Here is a 24,597-nt window from a genome sequence, read left to right on the forward strand (position 1 = left end):
AATAGAAAATACCTGCTAAAACTTGGCTTCTTGTCAATTGAACTATGGCGATACGGCGAAGGAAGGAGCAGCAACCACTATGCAACGATCGATTGATCGAGCCTAGCCTGACTTCTTCCTATACAGAAAGAAGGCTAGGCTCGATCAATCGATCATCACATAGTGGATGCTGCTCCTTCCTTCGCCGTATCGCTGTAGTTCAATTTATATGTATGTTTTACTGGGAAAAAACGTGTTTTTCTGAAGGACAACACAGAAAAAAGCCAACTATTTTCTATCCATCCTCATTGCAAACCATGACTTACCTGTATTTGAAATTCTGTTTAGTAAAAGTCTCACTGCTGATGTTTCAATTATTATCCTTTTAGAACAGTGATAATATGGTACAATTCTGTATCCAGCTGCTGTACAGTTCCCATCCCTTCTTCTGCTAATGTTCATGCCTCTCTACCTAACCCAGTGTCGGACTAAGGCACCTGGGCCCCCCAGAGAACTTAATCTCAAGGGCCCCCCATTTACTCACAAAAGACCATGCATACTAAAGTAAACATTTTTATTTATATGAAAATAAAAGACACATAAAATTATTATAGAGACTGCTTAATAAATAACCTCATTACTGAAAAAAACATTACTGAATGTTATTAAACTTGTACAATAGGAAATATAGTTAAATCACTGCCCATACAGTATAAATGAGTATAACTCCTAGTCACCTATAAAAAAAACAAAACAACAACTTTCGTTACTCCCCAACCCCTTGGATGTTGCTCTCAGTGCCCCCAAACCAGGGAGTTATTTTTGAATTTCTGACTTGAGGGCAAGTTTTGGTTGAATAAAAACAAGATTTCCTACCAAATAAAGCCCCCTGTAAGCTGATAGTGTGCATAGAGACTGCCTAATAGCCAATCTTAGCCCTTATTTGGCACCTCCATGAACTTTTATGGTGCTTGTGTTTCTCCCCAAGTCATTTTACATTTGACTGTGGCTTGCAAGTAAGAAAGGTTGGGGATCCTTGGTCTATAGTGACTGTTTGAGGAAGGCTGGCTTTTTTTTTAGTAGAGGATTGTTGTCTTTAAAGTTCAAAAGCTCAGATTTTAACTAATAAGGATCCACACCAGCCAAAACAGCAACTGTATTGAAGGTTTCTGCTGGAATGTCCTCTTCCCTGATGTTACCGAAAGGCAATATCTTGAATGAGTTTTTCATTTTTAGAGAATTTCTTGTCAATACTACCCACAGCCTGATCTATGACTGCATGGTATGTGTGGACCTCAAATCCTTTCAGTGGATCATCTTTAGCCAACTCTCCAGGCATCCTTTTTTTCCTTGCAGTGGAAAGGCTCTTTTCTACCTCAGCACTGACAGACATTTCATCAAGGGCACTGTCTATCTTTTCAATAAAAGCATTTACCAGAGTTTCAAGCTTTGGAAATGATGGTCTCTGGTTTCTGAAACTGGCATTTAGCCATTTCAACCATTCTCCAAGCTTGCAGGATGTCCAGCCCTCTGGTTTGGAGATAATCTGATACAGGTGTGAACATTTAAAAAATCTGCGTGAATAGAAATAAAACAAGCAATGTTTCATATCTTGTCCAACCATAAATTAAGTATTTGGCCTCACTGACCACTTTGCTGTGAAACTGGTTGGACAAAGAAATGTGCTCTAGACAGTAAATGAGTGTGCTGTACAACTCTTTCTACTGGTCAGAGCATGAGCCAAAAATTGTGAGTGTTCTTGGCTTATTTCACCAATTTATTTTAGTCTTGATAGTTTTTCCTACCTTTGACACAGGGAATAGACTTGCTCTGTCAACACAGACAGCCTCTTGTTGGAATCCCGAGAAAAAACAAGCAGTCTTCTCTAAAAGGCCAAACATACCCCGAGCCTGTCACTTAGACCTTTCTCTCCGTCTGATTAGCCAACAAGCTTAGATTAATTTCTGTGATTAAAAGATATGCAGTTCCTCGCCGCTTCACTTTGGCAGTTCGGATGCAGTGCCCCACACCCGCAAATTGAGGGGAAAATCACTAATCCAAGACCCAGCTAGACACGCACTCATTGGACACAAGAATAGCGGTCGAGGTTCAAACAGCTTTATTTATTAATCCTGACGTGTTTCATGTGAATCTACACATAATCATAATAAATAATAATAACACTGTTCTGGTGTCCAATGAGTGCATGTCTAGCTGGGTCTCATCCTGAGAGCTGTCCATTTTCACATTAAATTTTACTGCATCTGTAACCTCTTGGCTAATTCTTTGCTTTCCCATAATTCCCATGAGAATAATAATATGTTAAATATTGTAGTTTTTACTTAAAAATGTAACCAGACCACCTCTTCCTTTTCTTTCAGGATGTTGCCTTTTTTGTTCCTCACTTAGTGTCACTACCTCTTTCATATTTACTAAGAAGCAGAACCAACTCTAGTAAGGCCTGTGCAGCTTTAGCTTTTCCTCTGTAGGCAAGGCCCAGTTTTGCAATATGCTGAATGATTTACCTCAATTAACCTCATTATGACCAAGCGATTATTCCTTATTTTTTCCATTTGTTTGTTAACTAAATTTACATTGATTAGTGCTTCAATGTCACTTTTAGCTGGTCAGCCAAAAGCAAGCAAAATGATGTACTAGAAGTAATAGTAAGGAACTAAGAAAGTCTCCACTGGCAGTCGCTCCCTCCCTTACAAGCCAACTCCTTTGTCTCCCACACACAAGACTCCAGTGCAAGTAATGTCATCCCTCATCACTGGCTTCAGACTCGGAGGACACTTAAGGGAAAGTATATATTGTGGGGAGAGGTGGCAAGCTTGTGACTGGGGGTGGGTCAGGGCACTGAAGGGTCAGGTTGGGGGTGGCCTAATTTGCAGTGGACAGTGATAGAAGGGTCAGGACCCACCAAGGCTGGACCCACTGGGACTTTTCCCAGTGTCTCGGTGGACCAGTCCAAGCCTGACCTAACCTAACTCACAGCCTTAAAGTTATAATATAATAATGCAGATACTACATAATTCCCCCATTTTTTAACATGCATAAACTCCAACATTAACATAACAGATTGTCCAATAAAATCAATAGCATAAGAGTGGAATTAAGCAGATTTATTATTATTTATTATTAGCATCTGTAAGTTGATGTTGAGGGTCCCTATGATTTTCCACATGCTTGGGGTTTCTGTTGCTATTTTTTGGGGGTCAGTGATGCTGGGCATTTCTTTGCTATTTAATATGGGGCTGATCAATGCCATTTGATAATGGATTGAACTGTGTCATTTATTTTGGGGGTCAGTACCATTTAATGGTTTGGAATAATGCATACCTCCCAACATTTGAAAAATGAAAAGAGGGACAAAAAGATTTGGTGCGCACAGCGCAATTTTTTGACCATGCCCACTTTTGTGGCCATGCCCCAATTACCACACCCATCCATTTTTTTTTTAAAAAATACTCCTTTTGTATAGTTGAAATGGCAGGATCAGACGCAAATGTGATATACCCTCATACTGTACTACCTAAGGAAAACACAGCACCCCCAATAGCCTAAAAGACAGTACCACCCATACAAAGTGCCCCCATACACAGTTCCCCCAATTTCCCCCATAGAAAGTGCCCCATAGACATTAACCCCCATAGAAAGTGCCCCCATAGACAGTAACCCTCCATAGAAAGTGCCCCCATACACAGTACTCCCCATACGCAGTGCCCCCAACTGCCCCCATAGACAGTACCCCCCATACACAGTACCCCCAATTGAGACAGTACCCCCCATACACAGTGCCCCCAATTGAGACAGTGCCCCCCATACACAGTGTCCCCAATTGAGACAGTCCCCCCCATACACAGTGCTCCCAATTGAGACAGTACCCCCCCATACACAGTGCCCCCAATTGAGACAGTTCCCCCCATACACAGTGCCCCCAATTGAGACAGTCCCCCCATACACAGTGCCCCAATTGAGACAGTCCCCCCATACACAGTGCCCCCAATTGAGACAGTCCCCCCATACACAGTGCCCCCAATTGAGACAGTCCCCCCATACACAGTGCCCCCAATTGAGACACTCCCTCCCATACACAGTGCCCCCAATTGAGACAGTCCCCCCCTTACACAGTCCCCCCCATACACAGTGCCCCCAATAGAGACAGTCCCTCCCATACACAGCGCTCCCTTCTTCTTAGTCAGCGGCTCCTCTGTGCATGCGGCTCCTTGTTCGGCGGTGACAGGCCCTTTTATAAGGTTGCGCCCCTGGGTACGTGTGACGTCATTACGCACGGGCGCAACCTTATAAAAGGGCCTGTCACCGCCGCACAAGGAGCCGCATACACAGAGGATCCACTGGGGAAGAAGGAGCGCCAGCGCATCGCGCTGTCCCGGATAAGTCAATGAATGTTCCGCATTTCCGTAATTTATTACGGAAATGCAGGACATTCATGGAACTATCCGGGACAGCGGGATGCGCTATCAAAACTGGGACTGTCCTGCGGAAAGCGGGACAGTTGGGGGGTATGATTAATGTGCCATTCAATGTTTGGAGGTCGGTATCATTTAATTTTGTGGGTTGATGTAATTTGATGTTGATACTTTCTGAATTATGTGTTAAAGGGGACCTGTCACCCTAAGAAATAATTCCAATGTCTTTTCTATTGTGTTTGTTAAGCAAAATTAACTTCACATACTATATAAATGATATAAATCTTGTTTCCTTCAGTCTTGGGAATATACAATTACAGCAAGCAGGCAGCTGCCATTTTGTGGACACTGTTATTAAGGCAAGCTTTTTATCACACCAAAATCTTGTGTTTGTGCCAGAATGGGGGACCAGATGCCCAGGTCCATGCACTGGCTACACCATTAGATGGTGAGAAGGGAGGGGGAATGTGAGTGCTGAATGGAAAGTTCAAGTAATTGTCTGCCCCGCCTCTATGCCTAAGGCATAGAGGCGGGGCAAGCAATATATGATTGACAGCTGGGATTTTTAAATGCATTTATAATGGGTTTGGATGTGTTATTATAAAAATGAATTTTGGTTTCATGTTTAATTTGAAAAGGACTTTTATTATACAGCTTTTCATGTCTGGGTGACAGGTCCCCTTTAACTATCTTTTGCAGTGTCTACCATCAATAATGTGGGTATGGTCTTAAAAATACTTGTAGCATGAGGATGGCTTAAAGTGGTTGTGGTTTAAAAACTGGGAGCAGTCAATGCTGACTTCCATTACCTGCCCTCCATTCCAGCCCTTGATACTGCAAAAGTTGGAAAGCACTGCTCTAGGTAATTGTTCTTCTGCCTGATGCTCCTTTCTTTGTCTCAGATGTACCCAATGGAAAGGGAACCATCATGAAGTGTGAGGCATTTTGGGTTCCTTAATTTGCAGAGTTTTATTTCTCTTTATTTCATAAATTGGTGGTTCTTCCATGTGAGTCTCTTTGTGGTTGAGTAGTTGTAGAAGAGTCTTAACTCATTTACCTAGAAAGCTCATGTTTCTCTAAACAATTCTATTGGCCCGTGGCCAGCATGGGGTTATTTTCCTGTTTTTTAATCCATGGTATCTAGCAAAAATTTGAAAGGTATGTCCATTAAATGGAGGTCTGTTTTCTGTCTTAACTACCCAAGGTATACCAGAAAGACTGTCCAGAGAGGATAGTACACTGACAGCTGAAGTAGATGAAATAAATGACATTTCTGAGTATCTTGAATATTCATCCATGACAACAAGGATATACTGATTGCTAGGTAGTGGACCATAAATATCTATTGCCATTTCATTCCAAACACTTGGAAGTGGAAACATTTGTAGCGATTCAGGCTTGGAGAGTTGGTTACCAGCTGGCATGCAGAACAGTGTTTTATTGTGTTCTCAACACACTGGCGGGGAACCAAACATTTTCCTTCAGGAGCTTTTTTGTGCTAACAGTTTCAACATGGCCTTTGTAAGCAATGTTTACAATGATCCATACAAGTTTAGTCTCACTAAGAATAAGATAATCCTTGGTGATGGAGAGTTCTCCTCAGACAGTTAAGAAGACGAACATGTGTTGAAAATGTAGTTATGTATCTAAATTCAGGGTTGAATTCCAGTTGGTGATAGCCTTTGTTGAGATCCAGTTTAAAGAATAAGGTTGCTCCATTTAGTTAATGAATTATGTCACTGACAGTTGAAGAAATGTGGCACTTTCTTTTTATAGCCACATTTAGGAGTCAAATGTAGAGTTGGACCTTGCTTGGGTCTTTATAAAATAAAACCATTCGATGCGCCTGAAACTGTTTTAATGATGTCTTGTTCTTCTAGGCACTGAAGTTCTTTCTCTATTTGTTTTTCATAAATGGAAATTAAGTTGTCTGTGCACTTGTGCAACTGTATAAATGTATAAATGCAAGTGTACTAGTTTTCCCAGGCCATGGAAGAGACTTGAGTATTATTCAGTTAGTGTTTTTACTTCTGAATCTGTCAGGTTAGCAACAGTGTGAAGTATGTTTGCAGCTGCTCTGCCATCTTAGTTTGAACAGTGGATAATACAAACTGTACTTCGATTTAGCTGATACACAGAAATGCATTATATACAGTTCTACCTCAGAGGTCCTAGGCACCCTGAGGCGGCCGAGTTGAGACGTCCCCTCGCTTCATTTTTTCTTGCCGGAGGGGGGCCGAATTGTTGGTGCAGGAAGCACAATAGCACTCCCTGCACTAGAAAAGCCAAAATTCTAATTTAAGAATTGGAATTTTGGCTCTTTAAGTTATCAGGAGTGGCTTTTTGCCAGCATGAGTTAAGCTAGAGGGTCAAGGCTACTGAGTGCATTCTTCTTACTCCAGAAAGGCACACAGTATGTAAACTTCAGGAAAAGCAACCAAGAGTACGAACTGAACTTCAGTAAAGTACAGCCCTCCTTTGTCAGAGCCCAGGGATATTTTCAAGGGCCTTAACAATCATATAGACTTTCAGGATTACACACCTCAGAAGCGAGTTAAAGACAAATTTGTCTCAGGGCTGCTGGCTATGGTAGAGAACCTAGTGGGACACGGGTGTGAAAAGGAGGGGGGTTACAGTCATTAAAGGAATACTGTCACAGGAAAACATTGTATTTATATATATTATTCCCAGGTGCCCATGGACATGTGACGTGTGCTCTGATAAGTCTCTCTTTACTGCAGCACTGCAAGTTGAGTGATATCACCCCCCTCCCTCCCCCCCAGCAGTTTATGAGCAGAACAATATGCAGGTAACAAGTTTTCAGCTTTCTGGTACTGGATTCAGCTGCCTGAACTAATAGTGCCTCCATTGGCAATAGCACTGTGGCACTGTCCTGAATTTTAGCAAGTGGTAAACAGGCAAAACTGCCTATACTGCCTCACAGTAATTTAGAGGGCTTCAGGCATTTCTGTGCCAGCTTAAATACACTGTCCCATAACTGCCCCATAAGTGCCAGTAGCGCCAGTTAGCTTGTACAGTAACAGAGATATAAATATATACACACAGCATGCACTTGCAAATAATGGTACATTGACATCTATGAACAATAACTCCTTACATTATACAGTAATAGACAAGAAGGAACACCACAAATACAATAAATGAATTGAGAGACATTGGGTAGTGGCACCACAAATACATTACATACAGTGAAAAGCAGTGGGAACTTTAGGCCTGAATGCATTAAATACATTGAGAAGCAGTGAGAACTTTAGCCACAATTAATTAAATACTGTGAGAGGCAATGATTTCTGACACCCCAGGCCCCCTTATATAAAAAACAGTTTTCTTGAAGGCTGGAGAAGATTTCAGCATTGTAGAGGTCAAAATGAATTCAGAAATAGAATGTAAAAGAATGTAAATCGCCTCGAGGAAATTGCGGAACCGCTTATGCCATCCCACCGGCGATTTACATTTTCGCTGGTGGGATGGCATTACGGGGAGATTAGTTGCCCGCAACAAATCTCCCTTGTCACGGGCGACTAATCTCCCCGTCTGCCAGAGCGCTTAGTTCTCTTTGGCTTCTCACATTTTTACTCTCTTTAGCAGAGCAACATATGCAGTCAGTATTTTGTCATGATAATGTGGTCTGATTAATGTATTTTTTTGCTGTAATCTCCTACTTTCTGTTTCAACTTTGAAAAGGAGAAGAAATAGAAAAAGAAAGGTGTGACATAAAGAGGTGGAGCGTATATGGGGTACTGTATAAAGGGGAGTCTGGTTACAGGATGGTCCTCTGTAAGCGAAACGGATCAGTGAGTTCTGCAGTTCTGCTGTGCTCTAGGTTTCTTGGTAAGTGCTGCACTCAGATATAGATTGTTGTATTCCTCATTTAAGTCTCTGGTTCTTTGTGCTGTTTTGTAAATGGTTTTTATCTGATGCCTGTTCTGCATTTATAGTAGCTGCGCATTTAAATTAATATTATCATAAAAAGTAGTAATGAGTGAATTTTTTGACCAGGCGTGGATTTGCTGTGAAATTCTGCATTTCACCAAACTGGTACAATATTTTAACGGGACAAAAAACGCAAAGTGTATGCAAAAACAATTCCCCTTCAAACAGTGCAGACTAGAAAAAAGTGGTGCTCCAAAAATGACTTTGCTCCACAGCAAAATCTTTTTTTTTTTTTATCAATAACATTTTTTATTAATCTTGAGGTTCCATCATTACATTGTTTCATGTCTTAAGGTCAGGTAAATAACAATAAGTCAGTTACATTGCAAGCAAAATCTTTTTATGACAAAAGTGAATCTTCCAGTTTAGCTAGTAGCTGTCCCTGACCCTAAACTTTCGGGTAACAATCACCCACAACAGTTTGAGGTTTTCTGCACATCCAACTTCCGATTCTTTTCCAGGTTTTCAGTTTTCTTGACTGCCTGCTTTCTAAGGCCTGTGTATTTTGCCACTGTAATACTGCCTGCATTTTTGGTGGGTCAGGGGCAACTTATTATGCCACTAATGATGTGATATTACTATTTGTAATGTCCATATTTTTCCCAGTCTGTCAAACTTACAATGCTTTCCAATCATCTCCACTGATAGCTTTAAGTTTGACCATGGGACCCTGCTGTAGCAAAAATCTGGTTCAGTGAAATTATTAAATTATTATATATTTTGATCACAATGTAACAATGTTTGTATTCTATGTTTTGTGTTTGTAACAGGTAAGAGAAAAACATATCTGAAGAACAAAGCCTGCTACTATGGTGAGCCATATAAGTTGACATTATACCAGTGCTTCATTTGGGTCAGCATATAGCTGCATACCACCTACCACCCTGCTTTTAATTTCATGCAAGTTAGATACCGTTGGGCGGGGCTGGTGGCATAGAATACTTATACACAACTTTAGATTGAGACTGAGATACGTATTGAATCCCAGAGTGGGGTTGAGAGCGTGAGGAATCACAGCCCCATGCTTACAGTGACTGCTCTGTGTATTAATCAGCAGTGGTTGGCGTGACAGCATCGAAGCTCAGTAAGGCAGAGAGATTAGTGAAATGGGCCAGGTCATACAAGGTAAGTTAGATGTGCATAGTACCAGGAATTTAGCTAAAAGCATAAACCAGGGGACAGAGCTGGATCATACAGACTGAGAATCAGCCCCATGTGGAATTAGCCTTAGTTTAGACATAGTATCATAGTAAGTTAGGTTGAAAAAAGACACATGTCCATAACCTTTTATGTCTATATTAAACCTGCCTAACTGCTTGTTGATCCAGAGGAAGCAAAAAAAAACCTCTGAAGCCTCTTAAGAGGGGGGAAAATGTTTTCCTTACTCCAATATGACAATTGGACCAGTCTATAACGAGATAAAAAAAGAGTAATTTTATTAATGTAAATGGTTATATAGATAACAGGACCAGCCAGCAGGCGGTTCCAAGTCCACCGGCAGAGCCTATACAGTATAAGGCAGTGCAGAGATACAGACGCTACTGCATAGGAACCAGGTGGCCAACCACATGTAGAAGGTGATAACTAGCTGATTCTAAATTGACAAACCTAAAGAAAAAGACAAGCCCCTTAATTTTAGAAGTACAATATTAAAAGTTTTCCCTTCGTAGCCTTGATTGCAACTCTAATCAGGTATATATAATTCATTAACCAATCTAGGAAAGTGACCAGTGCCCCTTAATTATAAAGTGTATGTGCTTAAATAATGCACAACTGCAAACCCACAATTAATCTGACTTAAAAACAACTTTAAAAAGTGCTAGTATAAAGTGCTTGTGCCACAGTGCTGTATTTGATCAGTTCTAAATTCCTCTTATAAAATGAATCACAGTATATTAACTAATTCATTGATCTTAAAATGCAGTGCTTAAATAACCAATTTGTGAATAATTAAATTAGTGACCTCCTAGATTATTATTATGAAAAACCTTGATAAAATTTGCAGAAGGAAAAGGAAAATAGGTACAAGATGTGGAGATATGTAAGCCCTGGGATACCACAAAGCAAAGAAAAGCAAGAGCCAAGTAGCCAAGGTCTCTAAATTGACCTTGCCTGTCACTTATACAGAGAGCTAGGCTACCCTAAAAAAAAGCAAACCTCATGGATCATGGAGGAAAAACAGCAATAAGATAAAATATCAAGGAGAAAGAGAAAGGGGTCAGTACAACTGCACCCTTAAAAAAAATCAATTAAATTTAACTACCAAGTTAGACGCCCACTTCACCCAACTCATTACCCATCAGCGTCTAATTAATTAAGTAAAAAATAGAGCGCTTATAAAAAGTATTTTAAAAGACTCCTCAATGCCCTGACATGCGTTTTGCTAAAAAGCTTTACCAAAGGCACAAATTATTCTCTATTTTTTGCTCAGTTAATTAGACACTAATGTAATGAGTTGGTTGAAGTAGTCGTCTAATTTGATATAACTTGGTATTAAAGACAGCTGACCTAGCAAGTGTGAAGCCCAACTGGAGCACTTATGTGTATAAAGTAAATTGCTTTTGTCATATGTCTGTGGGGCCCTAAAGAGTTGCTGTGGGCCCTAGCGACTTCTAGTTACAACACTGCTTACATGACCAGTGACTTGCCTTTGCTTGGTTGTATAGCCATATTGTTGAGGATTTGTCATAAGGGCAATATTACATGGAGATTAGCAGGGGAGAGCAACGCGTTTTGACTAAAACCTACTCACACAGTAAAATGCATCAGTGCAGTATATATAGAACATCCCTGCTATCTGCCATCAAATATCCTCATTCTCTTGTATTTTTTTTCAAGAGAGGCAGTAAAAATGCGTTTATATGTGTTTTTTAAATGCACGTAAGTGCATTTTTGCCAGTTCTAAATGCAGCCCTCTATTCTATTGGTTTCTGAGCGTGCATCAAGAACAAGAAAATTCAGTGCTTTACTGTGTCTTAAAAAACACAAAGTAAAATAGAATAAAAATCACCCCTGTTGGCCAAGATGATTAAAGAGATAGCGACACCAGAAATTAAATCTTTTTTTACATCTATCATACCATTGTTATGTTTGAGTTGAAAACCCCAACATACTGTTCTTCCACTTCAGCTTATTCTTCCGCTTCTTCTTCTTAGCGCCCCCCCCCCATTTTCTAAACGCTACTCCTCCTACAGTTTTAGGGGTACAACACCCAAACTCCCCACACTTCTTCGCCCTATAGCGGAGCAGGTTGCTTGTGCTTTTCTAAGCGATCCCGCCCCCCGTCTTTTTGTGGCGCCGCTCCGAACCCCCCAATTTTCCCATTGACTTTGACAGGGAAGATTTTCAAACTGCTGCCGCACTTACAGCTTTGAAGCTACACCCCCCAAACTTGAGTACATAATCATGGGGTCACCCCGAAAGAAACAGCAACATTTGTTGGATGACCCCAAAGTGGGAGGGGCCAACAACAGTCAATCAAGTTTAAAAATATGATGATTGTTGGATGCCCAAAAGTGTGCATCAGCCAATCAGATTTTACATATTGACTTTCAATGGGGAAATCCAACCTGCTGCCATTCTCACAGAATTAACACCAGGGTCCCCAAACTTTTCACAGTTGGTCACTAGGGGACTGAAAAAGTGGGCGGAGCCTCCAACATCCAATCAGATTTTATCTATTGACTTTCAATGGGGAAATCCAACCTGCTGCCATTCTCTCAGTACTAACACCAGGGTCCCCAAACTTTACACAGTTGGTCACTAGGGGACTGCAGTTTTAGTTTTGGTAAGTGGGCGGGGCCACCAACAGCCAATCAGATTTTACCTATTGAATTTTATTGGTTTGATGCCAGGGTTCACAAACTTTGCATAGTCAGTCACTGGGTGACTACGTACTCAGGTTACAAAAAGTGGGCGGAGACGCCAAAAGCCAATCACATTTCTTTCATTGGTTTTAGTTGGGAAATTTTAACTGCTGCCATTCTCACATGTTTAATGTCAGGGTCCCCAAACTTTGCACACTTTGTCACAAGTTTAGGAAAAATGGGCGGGGTCAATAACAGCCAATCAGATTTCACCTATAGACTTCATATGTTTAAATTTAAACTGCTGCCATTCTTTAAATATTAATACTAAGGTCTCCAAACTTTGCAGAGCTAGTCACCTGGTAACTGCGGTTCAGAGGTAGAAAAAGTGGGTGGAGTCACCAACAGCCAATCAGACTTCACCTATTGAATTTTTGTGGTTTAAATTTAAAATGCTGCCTTTCTCACACTATTTATGTTAGGGTTCCCAAACTTTGCACAGTCAGTCACTGGTTGACTACGTATTCAGGGTTAGGACAAATGGGCGGACCCACCAACAGCCAATCCATCTCCACCCATTAAATTTCATTGGTTTATATTTAAATTAATGCCAATATTTAAGTATTAATTCCAGGGTTGTTAAACTTTCCAAAGTTAGTCACTGGGTATTTAGAAAAAAGTGGGCGAAGCCACCAACAGCCAATCACATTTACTTTCAATGGGGAAGTGTAAAATGCTGTCAGTCTCACAATTTTTGCAAAGTTGGTCACTGGGAGACTGCAGTTCAGAAATAGGAAAAGTGGGTTGGGCCACTAACAGCCAATCAGAATTCATCCATTGAATTTTATTAGTTTAGAGAAAATGGGAGGAGCCACCAGCCACTAATCAGATGTCACTCATTGACTTTCAGTAGGGAAATTTACATTGCTGCCATTCAGACACTATTAATACCAGGGTCAGTGGTTTTTACTATATAACTGTGATCCAAGGTTAGAAAAAGTGGGCGGAGCCAACAACAGATCAGATTTCATTTAGTGACTTCACATTTTTCAACCCAACATGAAGTTTGTTCTCAAACTTCCCTTACTATTTATAATTTTGCAATAAAAGTATTTGCTCAAAACCTTTACATTACCTATCTGATCCCCCTATGTTTCTCTATGAGGAAGCTGCCATATTTGTGCAGCAATAGTCTGTTGGCATTAGAAACTATATTTTTATATTTTACAATGGTGGGTACATTATTCATTTTATAAAATAATCTTAATCAATTGAATATTCTGTTGTTCTTGTCCACAGTCTTCTTTTCAGGAAAATGAAACTTTCAAAATGCTTTGCAAAGACTGGAAAGAGAAGGTTGGTCATATTGAATTGCAAATATTTCTCATATACTGCAATTTCGACATATAGGAGTAAAAAAAAAATAACTAAAATAACTATGATCTCTCTCTATTTCTCACTCTCTGTTTGGGCAGCTTCTTAAAGAACTCGGGGTGGTCCAGGCAAAGTTGCTAAAATCGGTAGAGAAATGCGTTAGAGAACTTCGCACCATTGCAGATGGCATTGATACATTTCACAAGAATGCCACCATAGCCAGCGTCTTCGGAAGCTCAGTTGGGATAGTGGGTGGAATCACCACCATTGCGGGCCTTGCTTTGGCTCCTGTTACCTTTGGAGCATCTCTGCCTGTGGCTATGGCCGGTGTGGGAGTTGCTACTGCTGGGGGAATCACTGGGGCTGCATCTTCTATCGCAGATACTGCTAATATACGCAAGAAGGGCAAGAGAGTAGAGAAGATTATACAGACAGTCCAGTTGGACATAGAACAGTTAGAAAAACTTCTGGAATCCATTAATAATGACATTGAGGACATGAAAAGGCAGATGGGTGTGAAAGATGCTGATATTGCGAGAGTCAGTGTAAGAGGAGTCTTTGCCGCAGTTGAGATAGCACGGCTGGCTCAGCTGGCCACTGTATCAACTACTGCTGCAAGAGCAGCACAGGTAGCAGCTCAGGGAGCCAAGGCCGCAGCAGCTGTATCTGGAGTCTTAACAGCACTGTTTATATTTGTGGACATTGCATTTGTTGCAAAGGGAGCAAAAGATCTGAAAGACGGGGCTAAAGCTGAGCAGGCAAAACAAATCCGAGATGTTGCTGATGAGCTGGAGACCGAGTTTGTAAAGATACAAGCTGCTGCGCGTGAAGTGCAAAATTGTTTTTTATCCATATAATATTTTTGATATCATATTTAACTGACAAGTAATGTTTGAAACACAGATAATGCAGTGGTCAGGCAAGACTCCTATATCCACAATAATGTGCACAATTTTGATTTTCCATTTTTAAAGATCAGTAAATTACAGAAGTTTTACAAACAGTTTGGGTTAAATTCTCTTTAATTACATACTGATCCTACAGTAAATTTAATTAAGTGTGCTTGTCTAGTTTAAGTCATGTAGCAATCATTACAGCTCTGCCACCCTAGAGGAACCTTAAATATAGTATATATATATATATATATATATGTATATTGTTTAATCTTATGTTCCATCTCAATTTTTTAAATTGTTTTCTTACTCAATTTGGTGATTGCATTGATTAAAGGAGACTCAATAAATTTACAATCACAGAATCATTAATTCTGCTCTTATTTTTAGAACTTTTGGGAAAGGTACTTACCAAACTGGATCTCAGGGAGGATGGGAATTTGACACATTTTCAATGAGGTGCATTGATCTGGTGGGCACTATGATTTACAGTAATGCATTTTGGTCTTCGATGTGTTTTAGCTCTTTAAGACTGTACATTTGCACGATTATGTAAATGGAGGGTATTTTATACACAGCCTACAGTGTCCCAGTGAATGTGCCGAGCCCAGAGTATCAGAACCCAAGTTACATATTTGGCCTTGTCATTCCAACTCCACTTTTTCATTGTTACTTGAGGCTCTTTTACTTCCTTCTCAGGTGTGCAGTTATTTTATAAGGTTCTGGACTGGCTGCTAAAGTTCTTTACCCTGCTTCATCTGACATTTGGCTGCCTTCTAAGAGGTAGCTCAAGGAAGAACTCTTTCCCACACAGCAGAGCCTTTTTACTATATTTTTATTTTGTACAACTATTAAGTCATAGGAAATAGCACTAGAAAAAAGTAGAATCCCTGCTTGGGGTATAGATTTGGGTATGTAAAAAACTCTGGTAATGTAAATAATGTCATTGTTAACAAGAACTCCATGCACTACTCAAAAATATCTTGATTTATGATTTACGTAACCAGACCCCCAAATGAACAACTTTGAGATACTCGGTATGACCTTGTATCAATATCAAAAGAAATAAAGTCCATAAATAATTTTATACCGAAGGACACAATGCCCCCTTGTGGGAAATTGTGTTATAGCAAAATTTAACTCTCACAGCATCTTTATAAAAAGCCCAGCCATGTTTATACATCTGTCAGGACTGTAAGAACAAAATATGTCACATTCTGTCTCTCACAATGATCAACATAATCTTATAAATAACGATTAATATTTATTTAATAAATAATAGTAAAAGGGCTATTTGTGCTCACCCACTTGTAATGCTGCTTATATACTGCAAGTGTAAGGTTACAGTGTTGGTAGGGCGGCTGCTTATTTAGCCGGAAAAAGTGAGCTCTTGTTGTTGAACACAGGAACCATTTAAACTTTTTCACCAGTTTCCCCTCTTTACTGTTGTTACTCAGAGCTCATTTCACAGCCACAGACGTGCATAGCAGCACAGTTAGCCACATGTACACAGAGCTATATTGGGGCTCACCTGCATGGAACTCTACTTTTTTAGTGGGGTCTCTCCTCACTTGCCCTGCCAATGGCTGACATGTTTTTTTAAGTTGTCTGTTTCACTGAACAAATGTATTATAACCAGCTGTTTCCTGACCTGTTGCTGTACTCAGTGAAGTCACTATTGCCACTGTTTTCCAAACTGAGGTATGGCTTTCCCACTAGCTAACATACCTGCCTCTCACCACCGAGGTGGGGTCTAACAGGTGTAACTTACCTGTAGCTAGACTTACTGGCCAGCCAGGGGGCAGATCCTATTCTTTACTTCTAGGGGAATGATAACCAAGTGATTGATGCCATCTAGAGTCCAAACTAGGAAAGTACCTTTGATCATAACATACACAGAAATATTAGAATTTAACCCTCTTAAACTCATCTTGTGAAATTTACCAGTTTGCAGGTCTGGACTGTCAAAATAGGCCCTGGCGTTTCCTGTACACAGAGGCCCAAACAGCCCCCACCAGCCCAATAAATAGTGACTGTCTATGGCATCTTACAGCAGCCCCTCCGGCATTCCCAGTACCCACAGATTGTTAGTCTAGGTCGGAATGTCAGAGTAAACACTAAGGGGAGAATTTACAACAGTTGTGATACTGAGACAAAAGAAAAGTGGAGATAGATTTGTCAGATTTCCCACCATATTTACAAACCTCTATCTCCAACTTAACTGTGGCATATTGCACCTCCACAATTGCAGAACTTCAAGAACGGACTGGGGTGTGAGTAGGACACCGGCGCTGCCAACCAAGGGGCCCCCCCACACCCACCCATCCCCCCGAGCGCTCATACCTACCTAGGCACCATTGTGAGAGGTAGGTCAGCAGGAGGTGCCGATGCTTCCTGGTGGGGAATGCCACAACGGGCTTTTTTTCCTGTGTCCCGCCAACCTGCCAACCACCATCTTTGGCCATGTAACTTTCATTCTCTCATGAATGTTCACTTGGAACCTCTGCAGTAGCAAAAGATCAAAGTTTGGCTCCCAGTGTGCATGGGCTGCTTGCTGATCACCAACATGGATGCTGGGAACAGAAGTGACACAGTTAAAGTGGTAGCCAACATGCTATGGGGGCATAAGTAAATAGAAAAAAATGTCATTGACATGCTAGGGAAGAAAGTGGGGGCTATGTACTGGAACTAAAACTAAACATTTGCCAGACAGGCTCAATGTACAATATATTCACTCAAAATGAGAACATTACCTTGTTCATTAAAATAATAATGTCACAGTAACACATGTTTTTTCATAACATAATAGAGCTGCTCCAGCAGAATCCTGCACTGAAATACGTTTTCTAAAAGAGCAAAGGTGCCCTCAGTCATGTGACCTGTGCTCTGATAAACTTCACTCACTCTTCCCCACTGCTGAGCTGTAAGTTTGATTGATGTCCCCCCCCAGCAGCCAGTCAGAGGCACAATGGGCAGGTAACAAGATAGCAGCTCCATGACCCCTCTGCTGAATGACTGAGCTGCCTGAACTGGTAGACTCACAGCACTGCTGGTATACTGCCTTGAATTTTAGTGAGTGGGTAAACAGGCAAAACTGTGTATACTGCCTCCCAATAATTTAGGCTGATGGCACAAGAGGAGATCACTAAATATAAATATGCACCAATGCTACTGTTACAAAAATATGACTTTATTACAGTCCATTAAAACCACTTAAACCCCATGCATAAAGCCTTTATACATTGGGTTTAAGTGGATTTAATGGATTGGAATAAAGTCATTTTTTTTAACAGTAACATTGGTGCATACTGTATTTATATTTAGTGATTATTCTCCTCTTTGGCCACTAGAGGATTTTTTTGCACTGCTACATTATATGGATTCATAGTGTGGATATTATAAATGACTATCCCAAACACTGGCCCTGATTAAGAACAAGAGGAGATTAGTCACCCTGTGATTAAAATAAGATTTACATTTTCGCCGGTGGGATGGCAATCCGGGGAGATTAGTCGCCCGAGACACGGGAGATTTGTCGCGTGCGACTAATCTCCCCGTGTGCCAGAGCCCTAAAAGGGTGGGTATATAAATTTCCAAGAAGGGTGATATATAAATTTCCCCAATTTACCCCACTGCCCTGCTACCCCCACTACACAGCAAGCGGAGGGCAGGCTGAGGGAAGAGCAAGAGGGAGCAGTGAAGAGCGGGTCAGGGGAGGAGCAGGACTTGGGAGGGGCTCCAGAAGGGTCGGAACTCAGGGTAGGCAGGCAAAAGAGAAAAGTGCCTAGTGCCCCCACCACCATTGCACCCTATTCTGCCTTCCCCTAATGCTGGCCCTGACAAACACACACTGGCACAAACTGCATATGATGTGATTACACACAGGCTACAGTACATTTTGCAATGCCTGCTGCTGGAAGAACACACATTAGGTAATCCATATTGACACTTGTGCTGAACTTGATACCTAAAAGAGGCATACACACAGCAACTTGTGGTAACCTTACACAATAATGTGACAATGTGTGCAGGAGGCTGGGATATGGTGTTGCATTAGATCTAGTCCATTTAGATTTTTCTGTCACAATGGGGCTCATTTATTAACACTGGGCAAATTTGCCCATTGGCATTAACTTATGGTTGATGGTTGCTATGAGTAACTGCCCATGGGCAAATTTGCCTAGTGTTGATAAATGAGCCCCAATGTGTGATGGCTCAGGGGACAAAACTAGATCATGATGTTGGGTTAGTCTGTGGGTCTGACCAAGATGCACCCAGATCTAATCAAACTCCATCTAGTGTTTCTGTAATCCTAAAACATACAAGCAATATCACTCCTGATGTAAATGCCACACTATTGTGATAGGAACCTTATATTGTTAGCTGTACTGGGGCAGGGAGTGATGTGAATGAAATATAATCTCTGTAAAGTGCTACATAAATTAAGGATAATAACAATACAACTGTTTGCCATTCAGATTATATCCTCTTCCTCCTCCTCTGCTGGGAAATCATGACAAGTTGTACTACGCTTTGATTTTAATAAGCAATACACTATGAGCAAAGCTTGCAGGAAAGGCCCTTGCTTTAAAGAAGAAGGAAAGTCATTTTGGGATATTACTGCCCATAAATTTGCCACATTAGTGCCACCTAGAACACTATATTTATTCTGCAGAAAACTTCAACATACCTGAGTAAAGAGCCCTAGAAGCTTTCTCTGACTGCAGCTGCCATTTTAGCTTGGTCTTCATAGTCTCCTGCTGCATCTTAGCCGTTAGCTCAAATCACACATTCCTAAGGGAGGGGGGAGAGAGTTTTATGAATTCTTATGGGAGGGGGGAGCAGGAGAGGGGAGAGAACTGCGCAGACTCTGGCCCGGGAATGAAGGATTTTTCGAGAGAGGAAGTCAGATACCCTAAGAACATGTTTACAAAAAAAGGAGACAAGAAATCCTGTGTTTTTTTTGATAGAGGACTCAGTTCAGCATTTCTGTGAGTGCTTATGGCTGTATTTACATAGATCTTTCTGATAAAGCTTACTTAGTTTTTACCTTTCCTTCTCCTTTAATGAACAAGACAGGCTATATATATGCATATAACAAACTTTATTCCCTTAATAATTAACTAATCAGTGCAATGTTTCTATTATACAAAGCAGATAAAGTCCAGGTCAGTGGCTTCTTTCCCAGACACCTGTAAATGCAGATGACCCTTTCTGTTGGGCCTTAAATGGCTTTCCCTGCTGTTTGACTTGATGCTGAACAAACACATAGACCATGGCCAAAGTGCTGGCGGGATGCTTCATACCGTATGTGGCCTAATAGAACTATGTAATGAGTAATATCAGTTGTACTGTATACTGTCTGTGTGGGTTTTACCAAAGGGTTACACGCTTATTTATTAAATATTTCTGCTTCATTGTATAAATATCCAATTGCTTTATGTGCCCTTTATCTGATGGTTTTCAGCCACAAATATTATGTTCAGTTTTCATAAAATTACTCACTTTTAATCTCCCTTGTTGTTGTTTTTTTTATTTCGATTTCTTGTCTTAATCATGTTAAAGAGAACATTTTTTAACAACTTTTGTAGTGCTTTAAAGGAGATTCCAGGAAAACTGCCCTTGCAAAATGGGAAAAATGGAATTGTAAGCGACTTTGCAAGAGTTATTTGTAAATGTAATTGCTATTAAAAGCTGTATTTGTTGGACTGTTTGCACTCTCTCAGAAAGGTAAGTTAGTGAGCAGAGAAAAGTCACATGATGTTTCTCTAGTGAGTCGGAAACAGAGCAACATCACAGGGCTTTCCTTTTGTCACTAACTTAATGTTCTAGTGATTGTGTGCAACTGGCCAAAATGAACAGCAGGTGCTGTTTCAGTTTTATTATTTTAGCAGTGGAACGGCATTGGATAATATACTTCTTCAGGAAATAATCCAGGCATTAATAAAACCTGCCATCACAATATCACCCAGCAGGGCATTCCCCAACCTCACTGCCCTCACTGTGAAGACCCCCCTACGCTGCTTCTGTGAATGACTAACCATGCTCACTCCCCGACACCCTCCACTCTGCTAAAAAAGAAGAATGGAGCTGCCCTGTGAACTTAGTATCCTTCCCACAAATCTTGCCCTGTGTATGAAATACTTTAACAAAATCTTAGTAGATCATATCCACTGCCACCCACTATCTAAGTTTCTACTCACCTCCCCATAGAAAGCAATTAGATTAGTCTAGAAAGATCTATTACGCATCAAACTATGTTGGCAGAAACTTGTAGTATTGTGATTTGGAATGTATCCAGGTATCTTATCTCTTATTACCCCCTCCTAAAACTTTCTTACCACTGATGTCAAACCAACAGACCAATTTTTTAGGCTAAGAATGAGATCCCTTTTTGAATAACGGCACCACATTAGCAATTCGCCAGTCTCTCAGCACCATGTCAGACCTCAATGAATCCTGAAAAATTAAGTGAAGAGGTTTGGCAATCAGAGCGAAGCTTCAAATACCCTTGGATTAATATCATCTAGTCCAGTCTTTTTCTACCTTCACATGTTCTAGTTTTTCAAGTGTCCTGAGTGATCCATCCATCAGTATTATTTTAATTGGGTCTATTAGTTGCTCAGTTGCGTAGACAGAATTTCTGCTTTTCCCCACTCTCATCAACCAATTGACCTTCTTCTGATCAAAAGAAACACAGGATTTCTAGTCTCCTTTTTTATAAACTTGTTGTTCGGGTGTCTGACTTCCTGCCAAAGTCTGCACAGTTCTCTCCTCTCTCCCCTCTCCTGCTCCCCCTCCTATAAGAATGCTAAGAACATGGCAATGCTTTCTGCTGAATAAATATAGTGTTCTAGGTGTCCTAGTGGAGTTTACATACACAGGATGGCATTTATTTCCTACATCTTTACAGTGCCAAATGATTGGCATGGAAAATGGCACAGGCATTTTCACAACATCATTGGGGAGTTGTTTACTGGTTGACCCAGGTAATGACTTTGAAGTATTCCTCATGCTGACAATAGCAACCCTCACATTTGTTAGACAGGTCTGGTCTTGCCTGAAATTCTGACATTCTGGTTTTGGCATCACCAAGCTGAGCTCCCTTTACTATTTTGGGGTACTGTATGTTTTTAAAGAATGAAGCCTTCCCCACAGCCACAGGCCCCCTCCATCATCTTCCCTTTCCCCACACCTGTTACTGTCACAAGTGCCCTTACTGTCATGCTTTACGTATTCCAATGGGGGTCAAAAAGCTATTGCTCTGTGAGGTTACTATTTTATTCTTGCTTTGTTCATGCCTTTTCTGTACATATGTCAGTCTTTTATTAAAACCATTACCCGGTTGCTAAGGTAAACTAAATCAAAATCCTTGCTGGAACTGAACCTTAGACCCCAGCAATACAAAGCAGCAGTACTAACCTTTGCACTGCTGTGCTGCCCAACATACAGTTGGCACTGTTTATAATATGCTACATGTTCTATCTGCATTAATAATGAATAAAAGCCTTTCCTTGACCTTTAAATGAGACAGAGGTATATGGCCCACAGGTTCTGTAATTGCCATTTGCAACAAATATTTCACAAGAGTTGACTTTCAGGGCAGACTTTTGTTTTTGTTTGTTCTTGGTCCCACTGAGCTTTTAGATCTCACTGTGGAGCAGCCTGGGATTTTCCCCTTGCATAACTGATGGGAAGAGAAGAGATTTTATCAAAGGCCCCTTTGTGTAAGAAAGTTTCTGCAAGATTACAATGTGATGATACCTTTGTAACAAATGTACACTATGAAATACTTTTGGATAACATTACATACTGTATATTGAAAGGATATTAATACATTAAGAAGGGGTTGGATGGATTTTTAACAAGTGAGGGAATACAGAGTTAAGGGCAATAGCTCTTAGTACAAGTTGATCCAGGGACTGGTCTGATTGCCATCTTGGAGTCAGGAAGGATTTTTTTTCCCTCTGCGGCAAATTAGAGAGGCTTCAGGTGGGTTTTTTGCCTTCCTCTGGATCAACTAGCAGTTAAGAAGGTTTTATATAGGCATTACGGTAGAACTTGATGGACGTATGTCTTTTTTCAACCTAACTTACTATGTTACTATGTAATACATGATGATTCTGGGGCTTATTGACGAAACAAAAACATAGTAACATAGTAACATAGTAAGTTGGGTTGAAAAAAGATATACGTCCATCAAGTTCAACCATAATGCCTATATATAACCTGCCTAACTACAAGTTGATCCAGAGGAAGGCAAAAAACCCCATCTGAAGCCTCTCTAATTTGCCGCAGAGGGGAAAAAATTCCTTCCTGACTCCAAGATGGCAATCGGACCAGTCCCTGGATCAACTTGTACTAAGAGCTATTGCCCATAACCCTGTATTCCCTCACTTGTACTGAGAGCTTTCTCCCATAACCCTGTATTCCGTCACTTGTACTAAGAGCTATCTCCCATACCCCTGTATTCCCTCACTTGTACTGAGAGCTATCTCCCATAACCCTGTATTCCCTCACTTGTACTGAGAGCTATCTCCCCTACCCCTGTATTCCCTCACTTGTACTGAGAGCTATCTCCCCTACCCCTGTATTCCCTCACTTGTACTGAGAGCTATCTCCCATACCCCTGTATTCCCTCACTTGTACTGAGAGCTATCTCCCATAACCCTGTATTCCCTCACTTGTACTGAGAGCTATCTCCCATACCCCTGTATTCCCTCACTTGTACTGAGAGCTATCTCCCCTACCCCTGTATTCCCTCACTTGTACTGAGAGCTATCTCCCATACCCCTGTATTCCCTCACTTGTACTGAGAGCTATCTCCCATAACCCTGTATTCCCTCACTTGTACTGAGAGCTATCTCCCATACCCTGTATTCCCTCACTTGCTAAGAATCCATCCAGCCCCTTCAAAAGGCAGGGTTCAAAGTGCTCTGCACTTTTGTGACTTTTTTTGCACTTTGTTTTGGCCTGAAGAGGTGGCTTTTTGTACTTCTAGAATAAAGAAGCAAAGAGCTGATCCTTGTTCTGAATACAGCACTACTTCCACTGACTCCTCTGCATAGCTCTGCATTTCATCACCAGCTATGGAAGAACATGGGGGGGGGTGCAGTGGGCTAGTAGTTAAAACATATTGTGGAGCTTAGTTTCCCTTTAGTGGGACATCACAGGTTAATGATTCTGAAAACAACATCTTGCAGAACTTCTAAAGCCAAGTAAGTATTTGCACCACAATTTCATTGCAATTTCTGCTGAACACCTCTGTTTATCACTGGGTGGCAATGGTGGTGAAACACCCTGTGTGCCATTACCCTATAAATATATGCTATATTGATTTAAACAAAAATTAAATCTTCCATTTGCATGTTTGTCCCCACACGTTAATATTTTGCATTTGAAGCAGTGACAGCGTTCAGCCTTTTGCACACAGTATGGGGTGATTCTGTTTTCCCAGACATGATGCTGTGCAGATTCACTTTAAAATAATGGTACAGATTCTTGAACTGGATCAGGGATTTAATTCTCCTAATGCTTTAGCCACTGGTGTTATTATAGGAAATGCTTCTATGGCCAGTTCCATAATGAAAAAGTCATAGAATCCTCTAAGTATTTTAGGATCTTTGTCCACTGAATACTGTGCAATGTATCTTATGGGGTATTGGGCCATTGGCCATTTTCTTTTAGTATGATGTAGACAGTGATATTCTAAAACAGTTTGCAGTTTGTCTTATAAAAAGTGACAATAACAACAAAATGCAGGGGCACTGAAGAAAGCATTGTTCACATTTCGGACAAAGAGAGGCATAAAAGAGGCCATTCATGTTAAGGTGGAGAAACCATCGCTAATCAGAGGTGGGGGCTTTCAACACCATCTGTCTGCTATATACAGTGCTGTTCTCAAATCTGTACCCCTTTTCAGAACACTTCACACATCCATTCATGCAACTCTCACAAGTAACACCTGTCTCTGTGAGTTAAATGATACCTTGGTAATCGTATCACAGTAACCCCACAGCATTCACACCTCTGTGAGTTTCCATCGTCACTTCTCTAAGGAGTTACATTGCACCATTGTGACTGGATTAGTGGAAGAGTTTATATGCCGAGGACTGCTCGGATGAGTCCAGTTGCTCTAGGCTTACTTATACTAGTTAT

At 40.8% G+C, this 24,597-nt stretch overlaps 1 protein-coding gene across 1 annotated transcript; it reads left to right on the forward strand.

Annotated features, from left to right (window-relative positions):
* The first annotated feature begins 1,497 nt into the window (after window positions 1–1,497).
* Window positions 1,498–14,794, forward strand: LOC101734993 (apolipoprotein L3-like). The gene is made up of 3 exons (XM_031902746.1): window positions 1,498–1,512; window positions 13,472–13,528; window positions 13,648–14,794. The coding sequence occupies exons 1-3, from the start codon at window positions 1,498–1,500 to the stop codon at window positions 14,401–14,403; spliced, it is 828 nt and encodes a 275-aa protein (XP_031758606.1). The 3' UTR covers window positions 14,404–14,794.
* Window positions 14,795–24,597: the final 9,803 nt, after the last annotated feature.

This window comes from Xenopus tropicalis, chromosome 5, assembly GCF_000004195.4.
Source record: "Xenopus tropicalis strain Nigerian chromosome 5, UCB_Xtro_10.0, whole genome shotgun sequence".
Classification (NCBI taxonomy): Eukaryota; Metazoa; Chordata; class Amphibia; order Anura; family Pipidae; genus Xenopus; species Xenopus tropicalis.